At 51.4% G+C, this 19613-nt stretch overlaps 1 protein-coding gene across 4 annotated transcripts in view; it reads left to right on the forward strand.

The window, feature by feature from the left end:
- The window catches only part of PLEKHF2 (pleckstrin homology and FYVE domain containing 2), a 53963-nt gene extending 36009 nt beyond the window's left edge, over positions 1–17954 (forward strand). For 3 of the 4 annotated variants that reach the window (XM_068164324.1, XM_068164323.1, XM_068164326.1), the window contains exon 2: positions 15525–17954. In XM_068164324.1, coding sequence (XP_068020425.1) covers positions 15539–16288 — 750 coding nt within the window. In that variant the 5' untranslated portion in view covers positions 15525–15538 and the 3' untranslated portion in view covers positions 16289–17954. Of the gene's footprint in view, positions 1–9476; positions 9846–15524 lie in introns of those variants that run through there. The other variant, XM_068164325.1, reaches the window with a different exon arrangement.
- The last annotated feature ends 1659 nt before the right edge of the window (positions 17955–19613 follow it).

Genomic DNA, 19613 nt, shown 5'->3' on the forward strand with positions numbered 1-19613 from the left:
TAATTTTATGGTCAAACTGACTTTTCAGTGTTGGCTGAAAAGGCACTGGTAAAGAATGGACAGTCTAATGACTGTGAAAACACCCCTGCAGTTGTTAAGCAACTGTAAAATACAGAAGGAAGTATCAGTGAATTCCTAAGTGCCTTAGTGGGTAATGAGCACTTCATTTTCCTCAACATTTTATTCCATGTTCTTGGATGATGGAAATAAAGGTTTGATGGAATACCTCTCACTGCATGTCTTGATCATCTCTATGGCCCTTGACCAGTAGTGCTGACTTGGTCTTGAACTTGTTCTTGGCTTCTGCTTGCAGCTCATCAGATCTAAGTGCATGGAAAGCTTAGTTTAGCCAGCAAAGATGACACAGTGAAGCCTTCAGGACAAGCAGTGGAGTCACCCTGCTCTGTGTGGGAGGTGGAATTAGGGAGACCAAAGCAAGGTTTCAGCTTGATGCTGAGTTCCCTTACACAAAGTGCTGTGCATGTGTTTCAGTCCAGCAATTTTCCACACTGTTTGGGATATTTTTTTGTGTTGGGTGGTGGTGGGGTGAGTTTCCTTAAGCAGGTTGCAGTAAAATTTAGGCTTGGCAGTGCTGCAGAAAGTGAAGTGTTGCTCTTAAGAGCAGTACATCTGGCATTAGCAGAGGTCAGAGCCCTGCGGTGCTGCCGTGCCTCCACGGCCGAAAGCTTGCCCACAAGAAGCAGTGCTAGCAGTGCTGGTGGCATTTCAGGGACACCTTTAAATCAGAGACATGCAGGAAGGGTCTGGCTGACTTCATTGGTTGTGTTTATTGAAGTTCACAGAACCACAGAATTGTTTTGGTTGGGAGAGGCCTCTAAGGCCATCGAGTCTGGCTGTCAACCTCCAGCCACCACAGCCATTACGCCACGTCCCCAAGTGCCATGTCCGCACACTTTCTTGAGCACCTCCAGGGATGGTGACTCCACCACCTCCCTGGGCAGCCTGTTCCAGTGCCTGACCACACTGCAGCGAAGAAATTTTTCCCAATCTCCAACCTAAACCTCCCCCAGCACAATTTCAGGCCATTTGCTCTCATTCTGTCACCTCATACTAGGGAGAAGAGAACAAATCCATCCTCCTTTCAGGTAGTTGTAGAGAGCAGGGAGGTCTCCCCTCGGCTTCCCCTTTTCCAAGCTAAACAATCTCAGTTCCCTCAGCCACTCCTCACAAGGTTTGTTCTGTAGGACCCCTTACACCAGCTTTGTTGCCCCTCTCTGGCCATGCTCCAGCCCCTCAAGGTTTCCTATAGTGAGGGGCCCAAAACCTGAGCCCAGTGTTTGAGGTGCAGGCTCATCAGTGCTGAGTACAGGGTGTCTTCCCTGCACAGGCAAAGTGCAAGAGGAAAGCTGAATGAGTCTGAAGTGATGATGGAAGCTCTTAATAATGATTTGAAACCTGTCACTGATAGAACTACTTAAGTGTGTGCTACATGGCTGTGTTTTCACCTGGAGGTAGATCCAAAAGCTGAGTTGTCTTAACTCACTCCCTGCCCATGGCAGGGGGGTTGGAACTGGATGATCCTTGTGGTCCCTTCCAACCCTGACTGATACTATGATACTCATTTAATGCACCTTAGATGCCTGGTCTGCAGACAGCCCTTGTCTCTCTGAAGTTGGCAGTTTAGCTCTTTCTGTCTTGTAGAGGTTTTACTGATCTTCTGTACCTTTGCTCTGTTTGAACTGTGTCATTAAGCACAATAAACCAATATTCAGCCCTCTTTGAAATCCCTGTCTTACTCAGAGCCTTTGAGGTCTGGAGTGGGACATGATAAAAGCTTAAACTTGGGGTTTAGTGACATTAAGTCTCTCCAAAGTTCAAGTGCCGTTGAAGCTGAAGTCACGCCGACTCTAACCAGAACCTTTTATTATGCAATGTATCAGTCACCCTTAGGCAAGAAGGGAAGGGAGTGAGTTTGCATGTGCTTGCTGGTGGTGTCTGTATGTGCAGATGTGAGAACAGGGGCTCTGTGTGCCACTGGGTGACTGTTTAAAAGCTCCTAGGGTGGCAAGCTTTCAGATCTACTATTTCTGCCTCTCAATTCTATTCCTTTAGTGCTCCTCTGTTTCTGAGCCTTCTCCTGGCTGTTCTGCATGTTTGCTCCACTGCCAGAGTCTCCAGCTCGTGTTTCATCCTTTGAATGCTGGGAGCAGATGTGGTCAGGGACATTTTTTGGATTCTAGTGGATCTGTGCTGCTGAATTTGAACCTGGAAAATTCAGGAGCTGCTGCTGCTTCAGGACTGAATGGGCCTCTGTATGGTTAGTTTTGAGCTTTGATCCTTTTTCCAGCAGTTTAAATATACTTCCCCGCCCTCCCCCAGCTCCCCCTTTCCTCTGTAAAGCTGTCACCTTGGCTGTGAGTGTACACAGGAATGGATGGGATGCATGCATCCTGAGAGCACGGCTGTGAGACACCTGGAGTGCCTGAACTATGGAAATGCAGTGTGTTAAGTATCATCATAGAAGGGCTTGGGTTGGAAAGGACCTCAGAGATCACCTACCCCAACCTCCCCACCACAGGCAGGGTCACCTCTCAACTAGACTTGGCTGCTCAGGGCCTCATCCAAGCTGGCCTTGAGCACCCCCCCAGGGAGGAGGCATCCACAATCTCCCTGGGCAGCCTATTCCAGAGTCTCGCCACTCTCCTGCTGAAGAACTTCTTCCTAAGCTCCAGTCTCACCCTGCTCTCCCTCAGCCTTAAACCATTCCCCCTTGTCCTGTCTCTGGACACCCTAATGGAAAGTCCCTTTGTAGCCTTCCTCTAGGATCCCTTCAGGTATTATAAGGCAGCTCAAAGGACCCCCAAAGTTTTCCTTTCTCTAGGCTGAACTTCCCCAGCTCCCTTAGCCTATCCTTACAGTAGAGGTGTTCCAGTCCTTGGATCAACTTTGTGGCCTCCAAGGACCAAGTTTGTGGCCTCCTCTGGATTCACTCCAACAGCAGCTCTGTGTTCTCCTTCTGCTGGGGACACCAGAACTGGACGCAGGATTGGAGGTAGGGTCTCAGCAGAGCAGAGTCAAGGGGCAGAATCCCCTCTCTTGCCCTGCTGGCCTGCTTCCATGCCCAGGTGACTGCCTGGTGGATGTGGGGCAGGCTGTGGATGTAGTCTGCCTGGACTTCAGCAAGGCCTTTGACACCGTCCCCCACACCAAACTCCTGGCCAAGCTGTCAGCCCCTGGCTTGGACAGCAGCACTCTGAGCTGGGTTAGGAACTGGCTGGAGGCTGAGCCCAGAGAATGGTGGTGAATGGTGCCACAGCCAGCTGGCAGCCAGGCACCAGTGGTGTGCCCCAGGGATCAGTGCTGGGCCCCAGCCTGTTCAATATCTTTATTGATCATCTGGATGAGGGCATTGAGTCCATCATCAGTAAATTTGCAGGTGACACCAAGCTGGGGGCAAGAGTTGATCTGCTGGAGGGTAGAGAGGCTCTGCAGAGGGACCTTGACAGGCTGGACAGATGGGCAGAGTCCAAGGGCAGGAGATTGAACACATCCAAGTGCCAGGTTCTGCACATTGGCCACAGCAACCCCATGCAGTGCTACAGGCTGGGGTCAGAGTGGCTGAGAGCAGCCAGGCAGAGAGGGACCTGGGGGTGCTGGTTGCTGGTGTGGCCAGCAGGAGCAGGGAAGTCATTGTGCCCTGTGCTCAGCACTGGTTAGGCCTCACCTTGAGTCCTGTGTCCAGTTCTGGGCTCCTCAGTTTAAGAAGGACATTGAGACAGTTGAAGGTGTCCAGAGAAGGGCAATGAGGCTGGGGAGGGGTCTGGAGCACAGCCCTGTGAGGAGAGACTGAGGGAGCTGGGGTTGCTTAGCCTGGAGGAGAGGAGGCTCAGGGGAGACCTCCTCACTTTGAATATTGCATCCAGCTCTGGGCTCCCCAGTTCAGGAGGAACAGGGATCTGCTGGAGAGAGTCCAAGGGAGGGCTGAAAGGATGCTGAAGGGACTGCAGCACTGCCTTATGAGAAGAGGCTGAGAGCCCTGGGGCTGTTTAGTCTGGAGAGGAGAAGGCTGAGAGGGATCTGATCAATGTCTGTCAATATCTGAGGGCTGGGGGTCAGGAGGGAGGGGACAGGCTCTGCTCAGTTGCTCCCTGGGATAGGACAAGAGGCAATGGATAGAAACTCCAGCACAGCAGGTTCCACCTCAACATAAGGAAGAACTTCTTACTGTGAGGGTCACAGAGCCCTGGAACAGGCTGCCCAGAGAGGTTGTGGAGTTTCATTCCCTGGAGACTTTCAAGCCCCATCTGGATGCATTCCTGTGTGACCTGTGCTGGATTCTGTGCTCCTGCTCTGGCAGTGGCGGTGGACTCGAAAATCTCCATGGGTCCCTTCCAACCCCTACCCTCCTCTGCTCCTGTTAATCATCCTTTACTGTGTGTATTCACAGCTCAGGTGGCAGCTTTAAAGAGAGAAAAAGCCAGCTTAGCTGTGTTAGGGCTGCTGACACCTTCTGTCTTACAGCTGGTTTGTGCAGTTCAGTCCTGCCTCTCTCAAGAGCAGAGCTGGCACGTAAACTAAACATTCTCCTCCTGAAGACCAGTGGGAGATTGCTGGTTTGGTCCCCAGGATACAGTGGCAGAATGAGACAATGCTGTGGGTAGTGACTTGTCATTGCACAGCAACCCCAGCAGAACTGTTTTGCTGCTGTGGTAGCCTGGAATGTTAAGAGGTGCAGTAAGGATGTGACCTCAGCTTGGCTTCTGCTTCCTCACAGCCTGGTTGGGCAGCCTCTGTGTTCGAGCACTTTGGAGGTGGCTGCTCTGACCCAAGAGGGGATCGATGCAACACTGCAGGGAGCTAGGGGAGTGAGAAGAACTTCTTGGCTTGCTAACAGAATTGTTAGTTCTGGAGAAGCTTCTCCTGAATAGAATTAGAAATTACTTTGTGTTGAAGACTTGCTGGAGGAGCAGTTGGGGCTGCCTGTGCCATGACATAGTTTGTCACCTCTGAATAGCTTATTGTGCCCTGCAGATCAAAGCCTTGCCCCAGCAGCTTCTTACTGAAGTGGATGTTAGGCTGGGGAGGGACTGCTCAGGATCTCAGGGAGTGATAGGACTAGGGGGAATGGAATGAAGGTGGAGGTGGGGAGATTGAGGCTGGAGGTGAGGAGGAAGTTCTTCCCCATGAGAGTGGTGAAGCCCTGGAATGGGTTGTCCAGGGAGGTGGTTGGGGCTCTGTCCCTGGAGGTGTTTAAGGCCAGGCTGGCTGAGGCTCTGGCCAGGCTGATCTAGTGTGGGGTGTCCCTGCCCATGGCAGGGGGGTTGGAACTAGATGATCCCTTTGGTCCCTTCCCACCCTGACTGATACTATGAAATTCCTCCCAGAAAGATTTGCCATGGGAATGGGCAGCCCAGGGAGGTGGTGGAGTCCCTGGAAGTGTTTAAGAAGAGCCTGGATGAGGCACTGGGTGCCCTGGTTTAGTTGGTTAGATGGTGTTGGGTGGTAGGTTGGATTTGATGATCTCAGAGGCCTTTTTTGGTGAATTCTGTGATTCTGGGAGCATGTGTATGAGAAGGAGGACAAACAGAAGGCAGTGCAGCATTTTGAGAGCTGAGGTCTGTTTGGAAAGGCTGCTGCTGAACTCTGCTGCTGGGGCAGCTCTGGGTAGGCAGTTTTTCTCCTAATGTGATGTGTGTGATGCTTTGGCTGGCAGGTGGTACTGTTGCACTGCAGTCTGGAGATGGAGGGGGGCTCTGATGGTCCTCAGACACAGGCAGAGTCATTTGAAAGCCTGGGCATGGATAACCTTGCATAGGTTTAGGCCTGGACATCTTGGGGTTAAAAGTTGCTTTCTGTTTCCAGACAGTTAATGTAACATAGAATGGTCCAGGCCAGAAGAGACCTCCAAAGCTCATCCAGTCCAACCTCCCCACACTCAGCAGGGACATCCCCAACTAGATCAGGCTGCCCAGGGCCTTGTGGAGCCTCACCTGGAACACCTCCAGGGATGGAGCCTCAACCACCTCCCTGGGCAACCTGTTCCAGTGTTCCAGCACCCTCATGGTGAGGAACTTGCTTCTGATATCCTATCTAAATGTGCTCTTCCCTAGTTTGAAGCCATTGTCCCTGGTCCTGTCCCTGCAGGCCTTTGCAAACAGTCTCTCTGCAGCCTTCTTGTAGCCTCCTTCAGGTACTGGCAGGGCTGCTATTAGGTCTCCCCAGAGCCTTCTCTTCTCCAGGCTGAACACCCCCAGCTCCCTCAGCCTGTCCTCATAGCAGAAATGCTCCAACCCCCTGATCATTTCCATGGCCCTCCTCTGGACCCTCTCCATCAGCTCCATGTCCTTCCTATACTGAGGGCTCCAGACCTGTACACAGCACTGCAGGTGAGGTCTCAGCAGAGCAAAGTGGCAGAAATGTCTCCTTGGTCTGTGTGTCCATGAGAAGAAGTGAACCTCTTGTCTTTACCTCTTGTGACTTAGGGATGGCTTCTATTTTTTGTCTCTCTGCTCTCTTTTTCCCCACATTCCATTAGTATTTCTCATCCTGATACCCCCCAGGTAGTTCCTCAGTAGCCATTTCTGAGCTCTTGCTCCTTTCTCAGCAAAGGTTGGTGAAGGTGACTGAACCTTGGCATGCTTAGGATTACAGGTGGAGCTTTTAGTTCTTTAAAAGCTTAGGAGGAAACCACCTGAGGGCTTATTTGAAAAACTTTCATCTGTTAGTGTGGGGGAAAAATGCAGTTCATGCCCTGGAAAGGTGGAACAATTCCTCAGCAGTTAGTGGCTTTTAGTGCCTCAATCATAGAATCCTTTGGGTTGGAAAAAGAGCTGCAAAATCAGCAACCATTCTCTGACTCTGCCAAGGCTGGTGCTAAACCCTGGCCCTCAGCACCACATCTCTGCCTCTTACCCATCTCCAGGGATGAGGATTCCACCACCTTCCTGGGCAGCCTCTTCCAGTCTTTGAGAGTCTTTGCAGTGAAGAAGTTTCTTCTCCTGTCCAACCTAAACATCCCCTGGCACAATTCCAGGCCACTTCCTCTTGTCTTGTCACCTGTCACCAGGGAGAAGAGACCAACCTGAGTTCAAGCCTGCAGTGGGCAGTAGTGTCCTCCCTACTCTAGTCATGAGGTCTGTGGTGACAGGTTGGACTCCATGATCTTTGAGGTCTCTTCCAACCTTGGTGATACTGAATATACTGAACCCCCACCTGGCTCCAGCCTCCTGTCAGGGAGTTGTGGAGACCAATGAGGTCTCCATTCAGCCTCCTTTTCTCCAAGCTGAACAACCCCAGTTCCCTGAGCTGCTCCTCTCCAGACCTTTCCCCAGATTCCTCACCCCTCTCTGGACCCACTCCAGCCCTTCTATGTCTGTCTTGGAGTGAGGGACCCAAAACTGAACCCAAGACTCAAGGTGTGGCCTCACCAGTGCCCAGTACAGGGGGGCAGCCCCTGCCCTGCTCCTGCTGGCCATAGTATTGCTAATCCAGGCCAGGGTGCTGGTGGCCTTCTTGGCCACCTGGCCCATGTTCAGCTGCTGTCAACCAACCCCTCCAGGTCCTTTTCTGCTGGGCAGTTTCCAGCCAGTCTGTTTGTAGCCTGGAGTGTTCGTGGGGCTGGTGGGTGAGAATTTGTGAGCATCATGGCTGAGAGTTTCAGTCCAGAGGAGCTGTGATTATCTTCTCTTACCTAGTCCTTCTTAACTCGCCCTGCATTCTTGCATTAAGTCCACTGAGTGATTATTTTCCCAGCAGCAGAGTCTCCAGCACCAGTTCTGCAGTCATTGCCTGGGTTCCAAGCCATGGTTATGATTGAACAGCCCTGGTTACAGCGCTTTTCTCCTAGGTCATCCCAGAGAACAGCTAATTAAACCCGTGTCTTTTCCTCCCTGTTCTCCCCTCCTCCCAGGGCCTTGTATTTTGAAAGCTTCCATGGTGACCTTGAGCTGGGCTTGTCTGTTTGTTGGCAGGGAGTGCAGGAAGCAGAGCTGGAGCTGTGGAGCCTGGGAGTGCTTCCTACAGGTCGCTGTAACTTCACACCAAAAGCTTCGTTTACTGAGACTCATCAGCCTGACTGGGGGAGGGGCAGAGTTTGGGGGATTCCCCCTTGTGGGCTAGCAAAAGCATTTCACTTCCTGTAGTTTGCAGGTACTTGGTAGCAAAGTGTAAGTGTAGAAGTGGTCCTTACTGATTTGTACCTGGAGGAAAGTCTCTGTTCCCACTCTGGTCCCTTTGGACTCTGCTGACTGATTTCCTTCCCCACTTCCTAGGGAGCATGGGGTTGCTAAACAGCTTCAGACTGACCCAGTGGTTGACTCCTTGTTTTACAAGTCTGTAGTGGCTGTTGGTTCAGCTTTGAGACTTACAAAGACTGCTTGGTGCTAGCATGTTAGATGGGAATGGTTCTTTGACAAGTTAATGCCAATTAATCCTTGATCCAGATCCTGACCTTTGCTGGTCAGGCACTTGAATTTGATTTTTTGAGGCCATGGCTGCAGCAGACACGCATCCCAAAGTCTGGAGTTTATCCCTTGCATTCCCTTGTTAATAATTTCTCCTTGGTCAGCAGCATTTCTGCAGCATGGCACCTCTGTTAGATGAGGCTACAGCAGAAGTGAAGCCAATCCCTTACCTGAGGAACCCTCTCCCAAGTGCCAGTGTTGTGCCTCTCTGCCACACGGTAATAGGGAGTTCACAGTGCATGTTGACCCAAAAAGGGGCTGCATCACAGAATGTTAGGGGTTGGAAGAGATCTCTAAAGATCATGCAGTCCAACCCCCCTGCTATCACCCAGGCTCACCCAGGGCAGGTCACACAGGAACACATCCAGATGGGTTTGGAATGTCTCCAGAGCAGGAGACTCCACAGCCTCTCTGGGCAACCTGCTCCAAGGCTCTGTCACCTTCACAGGGAAAAAGTTTTCCCTTCTGTTCCCATGGCACCTCCTCTGCTCCAGCTTGCCCCCAGTGCCCCTTGTCCTGTCCTTGGACATCCCTGAGCAGAGCCTGGCTCCATCCCCCCCTACTGCCCTGCACATCTTTATCCCCAGCCATGAGGTCACCCTCAGGCTCCTCTGCTCCAAGCCCCAGCTCCCTCAGCCTGTCCTCACAGGGAGACGTTCCACTGCCTGCAGCAGCTTTGTGGCTCTGTGCTGGAATGTTTGAAGCAGCTCCTGAGTTCCTTCTTGTACTGAGGGGCCCAGAACTGGACACAATGTTCCAGATGTGGCCACACCAGGGCAGAGTAGAAGGGGAGGAAAGCCTCTCTGGACCTACTCACCACAGCCCTTCTAATGCAGCCCAGGATGCCATTGGCCACCTTGGCCACAGGGGCTCATTGCTTAGACCTTAATGCTGGGTGGAACACGCAGAGGGTGGGTACTGGTGTCTCCATGAATATGTGGTAGTGTTGGTGCTTGGAATGCTTGAAGGAGATAAGGTGTCTCTTGCAAGGTGTATTTTGGATGTGCCTGTAGAGTTACAGTGTTAAAAAACTTCCTCTTACTGATTAATGCTCTGCTGTTTCCTGACAGGAAAAACCACAACTGTGATACTTTTATTTACTGCTCAGGTTAAGCCAAGCACTTTCTGTGCAGAGCACCTCCCTTCACCTTCCCTTTCCTCCACTGTCTCCCTGCCCTGGGACTATCCTGCCAACCTCAGCTCTGGTTCTCAGCTCGATCTGCCCTGCTCTGACTCACTGAGTGTTTCCATAATGGCACAGGGGGGCAGGGAGGGGAAGGATGACAGGAGTTGGTACTGCCACAGAAGGAAACAAACCAGAACCATGTCAACTAAATGTGATGTTGCAGAAGGATGGAGGGATTTAGTAGCGTGGGCATCTTCAAGGGAGTGAGAGACAAAGCTCTGAGGACCTTGTCAAAGGTTAGTGGTTCAGAAAAGCAGGGCTGGTGAGGGAGGTGGACACTGCAGGAGGGTTTTTGTTGGGGGTTTGCTTCCCTTCCTCTCAGACTGGCAGTCTTCTCTCTGGAGATATGTGCTGAGCATTTCAGTCCTCAGAAAGCTTAATAAAGAAGCTAGTGCTGCTTGTTCTGACTGAAGAACAGAAAGTGTGTGTTTGGCAGCAAATAAAGCTTACTATGCAGAAAATCCTGACTCAGCAAATGGGGGTCCACTGAGCAGGGCAATGAAGGAGGGCAGCTGTTTTGCTGGGGCACCTGGTGGAAATAGCATAGGTGGATTGCTTGTGCAATTACATCTCTTGTCATGTCTTGTTATGGAAGTCAAAGCCAGGGACAGGGAGGAAGAACTGCCCATTGTAAGTGCAGATCAGGTTCGTGATCATCTGAAGAACCTGAAAGTGTTCAAGTCCATGGGACCCGACGGGTTACACCCACGGGTGCTGAGAGAACTGGCAGAGGAGGTTGCTAAACCCCTCTCTATTATATTTCAAAAGTCCTGGCAGTCTGGTGAAGTCCCCACAGACTGGAAAAGGGGAAACATTGCCCCCATCTTCAAAAAGGGCAAGAAGGAGGAACCAGGGAACTACAGGCCAGTCAGTCTCACCTCTGTGCCTGGAAAGATCATGGAACAGATCCTCCTGGAGTCACTACTCGCTCAAAAGAATAGTGAAGAGGTGATTGGGAACAGTCAGCATGGCTTTGCCAAGGGCAAATCCTGCCTGACCAACCTGGTGGCCTTCTATGAGCAGGTGACAAAATTAATAGATGAGGGGCGAGCAACTGATGTCGTTTACCTGGGCCTGAGCAAAGCCTTCGACACTGTCCCGCACCACATCCTGGTCTCCAAACTGGTGACACATGGGTGTGATGGGTGACCACTAGATGGATAAGGAACTGGCTTGATGGCCGCACCCAAAGAGTGGCTGTCAATGGCTCCATGTCCCAGTGGAGGCCAGTGACAAGTGGAGTCCCTCAGGGATCAGTCCTGGGACCTATCTTATTCAACATCTTTGTGGGGGACATGGACAGTGGCATTGAGTGCACCCTCAGCAAGTTTGCTGATGACACCAAGCTGTGTGGTGCAGCAGACACGCTGGAGGGAAGGGAGGCCATCCAGAGGGACCTGGACAGGCTGGAGAGGTGGGCACAGGCCAACCTCATGAAGTTCAGTAAGAGCAAGTGCAGGGTCCTGCATCTGGGTCGAGGCAATCCCAGGCACAAATACAGGCTGGGCAGTGACTGGCTGGAGGATAGCCCTGAGGAGAGAGACTTGGGGGTGCTGGTGGACAAAAAGCTCAACATGAGCTCTCAGTGTGCACTTGCAGCCCGCAAAGCCAATCAGATCCTGGGCTGCATCAGGAGAAGTGTGGCTAGCAGGTCGAGGGAGGTGATCCTCCCCCTCTACTCAGCCCTGGTGAGACCCCACCTGGAGTACTGTGTCCAGTTCTGGAGCCCCTATTACAAGAGGGATGTGGAGGTGCTGGAACGTGTCCAGAGAAGGGCCACGAGGATGATCAGAGGGCTGGAGCACCTCTCCTGTGAGGACAGACTGAAGGAGTTGGGGCTGTTCAGTCTGCAGAAGAGAAGGCTCCGAGGTGACCTAATTGTCGCCTTCCAGTATCTGAAGGGGGCCTACAGGAAGGCAGGGGAAGGACTTCTCAGGATATCAGGTAGTGATAGGACTAGGGGGAATGGAGTGAAGCTGGAGGTGGGGAGATTCAGGCTGGATGTGAGGAGGAGGTTCTTCACCATGAGAGTGGTGAAACCCTGGAATGGGTTGTCCAGGGAGGTGGTCGAGGCCCCGTCCCTGGGGGTGTTTAAGAGCAGGCTGGATGAGGCTCTGTCCAGCCTGATATAGTGTGGGGTGTCCCTGCCCATGGCAGGGGGGTTGGAACTAGATGATCCTTGTGGTCCCTTCCAACCCTGAATGAAACTATGAAACTATGTCATGAAGCAGTTGGTGTTTTGTCTGACCTTCTGTAGGCCAAAATAATTTCAGATCTGATGGCTAAGCATGACTCTGGTTAATACCAGAGATAGAGCTGCTTTCTCTTAGGTTGTTCTAGAGAACAGGAAATTAGAACCTGTGAGGCACATAAAGAAAATACCAAAGTAATGCTGAGTAATGCCTTTAATAGATTCTGCTGGGCAGAGCTAGGGAGGTTCTGCTCCCCCTCTACTCTGCCCCTGCTGAGACCACAGCTGCAATCCTGTGTCCAGTTCTGGGCCCCCCAGTTCAGGAGAGACAGAGACCTGCTGGAGAGAGTCCAAGGGAGAGCCATGAGGATCAGTAGGGGGACTTGAGCATCTCCCCTGTGAAGAGAGACTGAGAGCCCTGGGGCTGTTTAGTCTGGAGAAGAGAAGGCTGAGAGGGATCTGATCAATGTCTATCAATATGTGAGGGGTGGGTGTCAAGTGGAGGGGGCCAAGCTCTTTAGGATGGTGCACAGGAATAAGCCAAGGACCAATGGATACAAACTTGAACAGAGAAGGTTTCAGCTCAACATGAGGAGAAACTTCTTTGCAGTAAGGGTGGCAGAGCCCTGGAGCAGGCTGCCCAGAGAGGTTGTGGAGTCTCCTTCTCTGGAGCCTTTCCAACCCCACCTGGATGCATTGCTGTGCAGATTGCCCTGGGTGATGCTGCTCTGGCGGGGGGTTTGGCCTGGATGATCTCTAGAGATCCCTTCCAACCTCTCATGTTCTGTGATTGTGTCTTCACAGTGTGAGACATGGATATAAGATGATGTTGTGTGCAGAGCTTAAAGAAAAAAGGTCACTTTAGGTATATCTTTCAAACTATTGTAGTGGGGAACTCATTAAATAAATACCATGCTGCTGCTTCAGGAGTTTAATCACCCTTAACACTGGGCATGTGGATTGATGTAATCACAGGGAACATACTTATGTAGAGGAGGCCCTAATGAGAGGTTTCTCTGGCACTAAGTTTGTGTCAAGTAGTTTCATCTCGTAAGGGTTTATCTGAGCTGTTGGTTGACTGGATCCAGGTTATGCCAGAGTGAGAGAATCTGAGGAGCACCAAGCCTGAGCCCTGTTTCAACCCAGTTTCATCTCTGTTATGGGTTGATGCTGCATTGATGGCAGGTGGTATAGATCGAGAAGAAGAGAGAGGTTAACAGAGAGGACTTCTCAAACTGGGATGGTGTTGGGAAGTACAGGTAGTAAGCACTGGAGTATTTGCTACTCTGCTGGCCTTTGGGCCTGTTCAGAGCAGTAGTTGTACTGCAGTGTGTGAGCATCAGCTGGAAAGGAAGGCAGAGGAGAGCTGTCTTCTTGCTGAGAGACAAGCCTGTCCTTAGTCCTTGCCTCTGTCAGCGCTGTCCCTTCAATTCGTGGCTGTACATGGGAGAAGCTTGAGGGGAGCAGATCTGGGTCAGACTGGTCTGACTTCTGCCCAGGCACAGAATCAGAATCACAGAATCACCAAGGTTGGAAGAGACCTCAAAGATCATCAAGTCCAACCTGTCACCACAGACCTCATGACTAAACCACGGCACCAAGTGCCACATCCAATCCCCTCTTGAACACCTCCAGGGACAGTGACTCCACTTCTAGGGTAAAAGGTTAAAGAGTGGTTTGCTGAGAATGAATCACTGTAGTGACAACTCCTTATTTTCAGCTCCCTGCTGGGTACCTTAGGAATCTTACCTGTGCCAGGGGAAGGGTGAGGAGTGGTTTCAATCTGTAACTGGAACACATCTATTCTTCAGTCCCTCAGCACTTCCTGAAACACCAAGCCTTCCTGCCTTAACTTGCCCAAAGTCAGCAGTGCAAAGCACTTGGCCTTTCTCGGTTGCAGGCTGTGTAGCTCCTCCTCTGAGCTGAGCCTGCAGCCCTCTGATCACATCACCTGCGCAGATGTAGTTCCAGTAGGTGAGGAGGGAGGGACTGTGGGGCCGCTGCAGAAAAAAGGCATCGGTGAGCAGACCCCTGGCTGCCTGGCCCTGGCTCAGGAGTCTGCCATGAAAGCAGGTGACAAGGGATGCCAGCAGTGGCCTGTACACAATGCTTTGAGTAGGTAGACTCCTGGGTTTGGCCCCTGACTGAAGGTCTGTGTAGTGGGAAAAGAACAATGCTAAGCTTGGGTATGGTGGTGGCTTCCTACGTGAAGAGCGACTCTCTCGTTTCTGTTTGCTGTGCTAACACTGCCGTGGCTCTGCAGGCTGCTCAGATAAGTCACTGTTTCTGTCAGTACCAGAATTTGGCATGCTGGGTGGTGCTTTCCTTTGCCATCCAGAGTGCAGGTGGAGGAGGATGTAGGGAGAAATCTGGGCTCTGAGGATGCCGTCACCTTGCTGGGGAGGAAGCTGGCCGGCCCGTTGCCAGCGGCTCTGAGGAGCGGTGCTGTAGGTGCTGTCTGTGTGACCAAGATAGCTGTCAGCTGGCTGGAACAGTTCTGCCTTTGGAACAAAAAGCCTAATCTGTTGCTAAAAATTCCTGGCTGTTAATACTGAGTTAAATCTAGCCCCAGTCGGTGCCTCCGAGCCGGTGTGGTAGTTTCAGGCTGTGCCTAGAAAATTCTCCACAGATCTTGAGCAGAAAGGAGTAGAATAATATCATATTCCAAAATCACCATATATCACCAAATCATCATCATAAAATCACCACTGGGTGTCAAAAGGCAGAGAATGATAAGCTCTAAACAATCCCATTGAACAAACTGCTCTGAACCTCTCCTCTCTGAACCTCTCCTCTCTGAACCTCTCCTCTCTGAACCTCTCCTCTCTGAACCTCTCCTCTCTGAACCTCTCCTCTCTGAACCTCTCCTCTCTGAACCTCTCCTCTCTGAACCTCTCCTCTCTGAACCTCTCCTCTCTGAACCTCTCCTCTCCGAACCTCTCCTCTCCGAACCTCTCCTCTCCTCTCTGAACCTCTCCTCTCCCCTCCTCACTTCGTCGCTCTGGGGAGATGCTAACTTGCTTCTGCTTGACCTCGGCTGCATTGTTTTGGTTAAGTCTAACAGCAGCTTTCTCTGCTCCTTTCTCTTCTCCCTTTTGACCAGGGGGGTGGGGGCAGAAAAAGGAGAAGCTAGTAGCTTCCCCTGGTACTTTGTCCAGGGGAGTCCTTGTGCTGTTTGTTGATTGTAAATGTCTGTAGATACTGTGGATTCTGTACATATTCCTTGCATTCCATTGCAGAGTGTAGTTTTGCCTGTAAATACAGCTTCCATTTGCTTCCAGCTGGGCTGGGCTGGCAAAGTTAATGTTGGGGTGGAAATTTCAACCAACTACGCTAACAAAACAACTCTGTGCTCTTTCTCTCCTCTATGGTGTACAAGAGGATAGGGAGCAGGGAGGGGGGAAGCTGCTGCTAGATCCCCTGGCTTGTCCAGGGGGGTTCTTGTGTTGTTTGTCAATTGTAAATACCTGTAAGTAGTGTACATTTTGTACATATTCATCACATTTTGTTGCAGATTGTAGTGTTGCTTGTAAATACAACTTCACTTGCTTCCAACTGAGCTGGGCTGGCAATTTAATGTTGGGGGGGAAGGAGATTTTCAACCCACCAGAGGCAGCAGGTTCTGTTGGGTATTTAAAGAGCCATGGGGTCGCCGCCTTCCTCAGGGGAAGGCTGCTGCTGAATCAGCCTCGTTCTGACAACAAACTCTCTGCTGTGCTTTCAGGACCCTTGTGAAAGATGGTGGATCGCCTGGCGAACAGCGAGGCAAACACCAGAAGGATCAGCATCGTGGAGAACTGCTTCGGCGCCGCCGGCCAGCCCCTGACCATTCCCGGGCGCGTCCTGATCGGGGAGGGAGTGCTGACAAAGCTGTGCAGGAAAAAGCCCAAAGCCAGGCAGTTCTTCCTCTTCAACGACATCCTCGTCTACGGTAACATCGTCATCCAGAAGAAGAAGTACAACAAGCAGCACATCATCCCCCTGGAAAACGTCACCATCGACTCCATCCAGGATGAGGGGGACTTGCGGAACGGCTGGCTCATCAAGACGCCCACCAAGTCCTTCGCCGTTTACGCCGCCACCGCCACCGAGAAGTCGGAGTGGATGAACCACATCAACAAGTGCGTCTCCGACCTGCTCTCCAAGAGCGGGAAGAGCCCCAGCAGCGAGCACGCCGCCGTCTGGGTGCCGGACTCGGAGGCCGCCGTCTGCATGCGCTGCCAGAAGGCGAAGTTCACGCCGGTGAACCGCCGGCACCACTGCCGCAAGTGCGGCTTCGTGGTCTGCGGGCCCTGCTCCGAGAAGAGGTTCCTGCTGCCCAGCCAGTCCTCCAAGCCCGTGCGCATCTGCGACTTCTGCTACCAGCTGCTGGCCGCCGGGGAGGTGGCTGCTTGCCAGGCCTCCAGGGCAGACTCCTACAGCCACTCGCCTAAGTCCTCTCTGAACGATGTATCCGATGAGGACGACGATGAAGACAGCAGCGATTGAGGACCAAAGCTTTGGGGTTGGTTTGGGTTTTTTCCCAACGCAGGGCAGTTTGCATTTTGAACCATGTGGAGCTGCTTTTGGGGAGGTCTGTAGCGAGGATCCTCAGAAAAATCCTGTTCCTAGCCATAAAAATCTGCCTGAATACCTTTGGCTGCCATGTGCCTCAAGCTCTCAGTGCTCTAGACAATAGCTGGTCGGGTTTGTTTCCCCCCTGCTAGTCTATCGCTCTGCAGGGATAGGCTGTTGCAGATGCTACCAGAATGTTTTCCAACCTCTTGTACTTGAGTTGTGTCTAGGTTAGACTGTTGTGGAAGACTGGAGAACTCAGCTGTACCTTTGTTAACTTAACAACCCCTACTTCCGAACGCTTCACCTCGGGATGCTGTTACGCGGGGTTCGCAGATGTGGGGAGGAAGGCTGCGAGAAGGGCTGTTGGTTACAATCCTTTAGACCATCTTGTTTCATCCCTTACTGTGGTGTGTAAGGAGTTGGAATGTGACAGAAGCTGCAAACTCCAACGTCACCAAAAGCTGGAAGTTGTCTGGGTTTGCTCTTACTTATGACTTCCTACGCCAAGCAGTGCCTTGTACCAATTGTGCTGATCCGGGAAGAAACCAACCTGTTTACAGCGTCCGGCCTCGCCTGATGCTGCTGTCTGAGGGCTTGTTGGTGCTATTGCAAATAACTGCTGTGTTCAAAGTGGAGCTTTGACAAGGTCAGAACTGTACCTCCTTGCTGGAGACCTCAGACCACACGTCCTCACCTGTGCAGGCAGCGCCGAAGCCTGGGCGGATGCAGTGGAGTTCTCCTCGCGGGAGCTGCGTTACGGGTCGGGATCTTGAGATGAGAAGCTCGGGGCGGGGGGAGGGGAGGGGTGGGGACTCTCCACAGGGATGGCTAAGTTTGCTTTTCCAGTTTCCAAGTTGGCAGGTGCACTCTGAAACTTGAATTGGGTGATACCAGCATTTGGATGCCTTTGTGTATTTGGAAGGAAATTGCCCCCCCAGATGACACTGAATTACTTCTCAAAACATTGGTGAGGGGATTGTTTCTATCTTGCTTTCTTGTTTCCCTCTTTCCCCCCCCTCCCCAAGGAGTTTTATTGGCTTGTTTAAAAATAACCTCACACTTCCAACAACAACAACAAGAAGAGAGAAGCCTGCAAGTATCCTTCTCAGATTGGCTTTGCTTTTTTACACAGCTGACCTCAGGATAAACGTGAGATGCAAGTTGTTTCCTTCTAAATGTCTCTACCCAGGACCAAGAAAGATGTATTTAAAGAGCTATGATGAAATCCTCAGTGCAAAAAAAAAAACAACCACCCCACAAATGTCTCTCCCCTAGTGTTAATGTCTTTATTTTTAATAAGTCCTTGAAGACAGATGTGGCATCTCCCCATTTGCATTTTAAAGTTAGACCTGTTGAACCCCCAAATATTTCTATATTTCCCTCTATTTTTTATAAGGGTAGCAGCGATTTTTGAAGCAGCAAAACCTCTTAGAAATAGTTGTGGCAATATTAGTAGCAACTGACTTTACATGGGGGAGGGGGCAGGGGGAAGGATAAAGTTTTTGTATCTCTCAAGTGACAATTTCTGCACTGTTTGCCTTGCTGGGCAACAATTGAGGTAAATATTTATTGAATAAACAATGAATGCTGCACATTGCACAGGCCTCCTATTTTGTGTGCTGGAAATGACAGTCATTTAACATACAAAACCCCCCAAACCATCAGCAAAGCACTTCAGAGCTAGAGTAGAGTAGAATAGAGTAGAGTAGAGTAGAATAGACCTTTGAGATCATCAAGTCCAACCTATCATCCAACACCACCTAATCAACTAAACCATGGCACCAAGCACCCTATCAAGTCTCCTTCTTAAACACCTCAAATGATGGTGACTTCACCACCTCCCTGGGCAGCACATTCCAATGGGCAATCACTCTCTCTGTGTAGAACTTCTTCTTAACATGCAGCCTAAACCTCCCCTGGTGCAGCTTGAGACTGTGTCCTCTTGTTCTGGTGCTGCTTGCCTGGGAGAAGAGACCAACCTCTGCCTGGCTCCCTTCAGGTAGTTGTAGAGAGCAATGAGGTCACCCCTGAGTCTCCTCTTCTCCAGGCTAAGCAACCCCAGCTCCCTCAGCCTCTCCTCATAGGGCTTGTGTTCCAAACTCCTCCCCAGCCTTGTCCTTCTCTGGACTTGTTCCAGCAAGTCAACCTCCTTCCTAAACTGAGGGGCCCAGAACTGGACACAGGACTCAAGGTGTGGCCTAACCAGTGCAGTGTACAGGGGCAGAATGACCTCCCTGCTCCTGCTGGCCACACTCTTCCTGATGCAGGCCAGGATGCCATTGGCCCTCTTGGCTGCCTGGGCACACTGCAGGCTCATGTTCAGCCTACCATCGACCAGTATACCCAGGTCCCTCTCTGCCTGGCTACTCTCAGCCACTCTGACCCCAGCCTGTAGCACTGCATGGGGTTGTTGTGGCCAGTGTGCAGAACCTGGCACTTGGATGTGTTCAATCTCCTGCCCTTGGACTCTGCCCATCTGTCCAGCCTGTCCAGGTCCCTCTGCAGAGCCTCTCTACCCTCCAGCAGATCAACTCCTGCTCCAGCTTGCTGTCATCTGCAAATTTCCTGATGATGGACTCAATCTCCTCATCCAGATCATCAATAAAGATATTGAACAGGATGGGGCCCAGCCCTGCTCCCTGGGGCACACCACTGGTGCCTGGCTGCCAGCTGGCTGTGGCACCATTCACCACCACTCTCTGGGCTCAGCCTACAGCCAGTTCCTCACCCAGCTCAGAGTGCTGCTGTCCAAGCCATGGGCTGACAGTTTGGCCAGGAGCTTGCTGTGCCCTTCTGTGAGGTTTCTGGTAGCTGAGGATGCACTTAGCCTTGGTTGTGTTTTTTTGGAGGCCCTCTGCACGAGCAGCCTGCATTAGAGTGCTTTGGGTGAAAAGGGCACTAAACTTTGGAGCTTTGGGGCAATTTCTGACAAGAAGGGTTTGGGTTTGGTTCGTGAAGAGTATTTGACCCACTTTGAAACAACCATTAAAGGGGGGTGTGGAGAAAAGAGCTTTCTGATGGAGACTGAAGGAGCAGGAAGACTCTGGAGAGCTGCCAGATGAGCAATAAAGAATTGTATGTCCTGCAAAGTAGCTGAAAGGAAGGAGTAGCTCCATCCCCTTCAGCCCTTGAGAGATGAGGGTGAGCTGCAGCAGAGGAAAATGGACTCAGTTCTGAGAAGGCACTTTAGTAGTGCTTGCCTTTTGTACCTCTCCTCTTCAATATTTATACTTCAGGCATCTCCACTCCTGATTTT

The sequence above is a fragment of the Melanerpes formicivorus genome, unplaced genomic scaffold (assembly GCF_026170545.1).
Source record: "Melanerpes formicivorus ecotype bairdi unplaced genomic scaffold, bMelFor1.0.p_v2 SCAF_79, whole genome shotgun sequence".
NCBI classification, from domain to species: domain Eukaryota; kingdom Metazoa; phylum Chordata; class Aves; order Piciformes; family Picidae; genus Melanerpes; species Melanerpes formicivorus.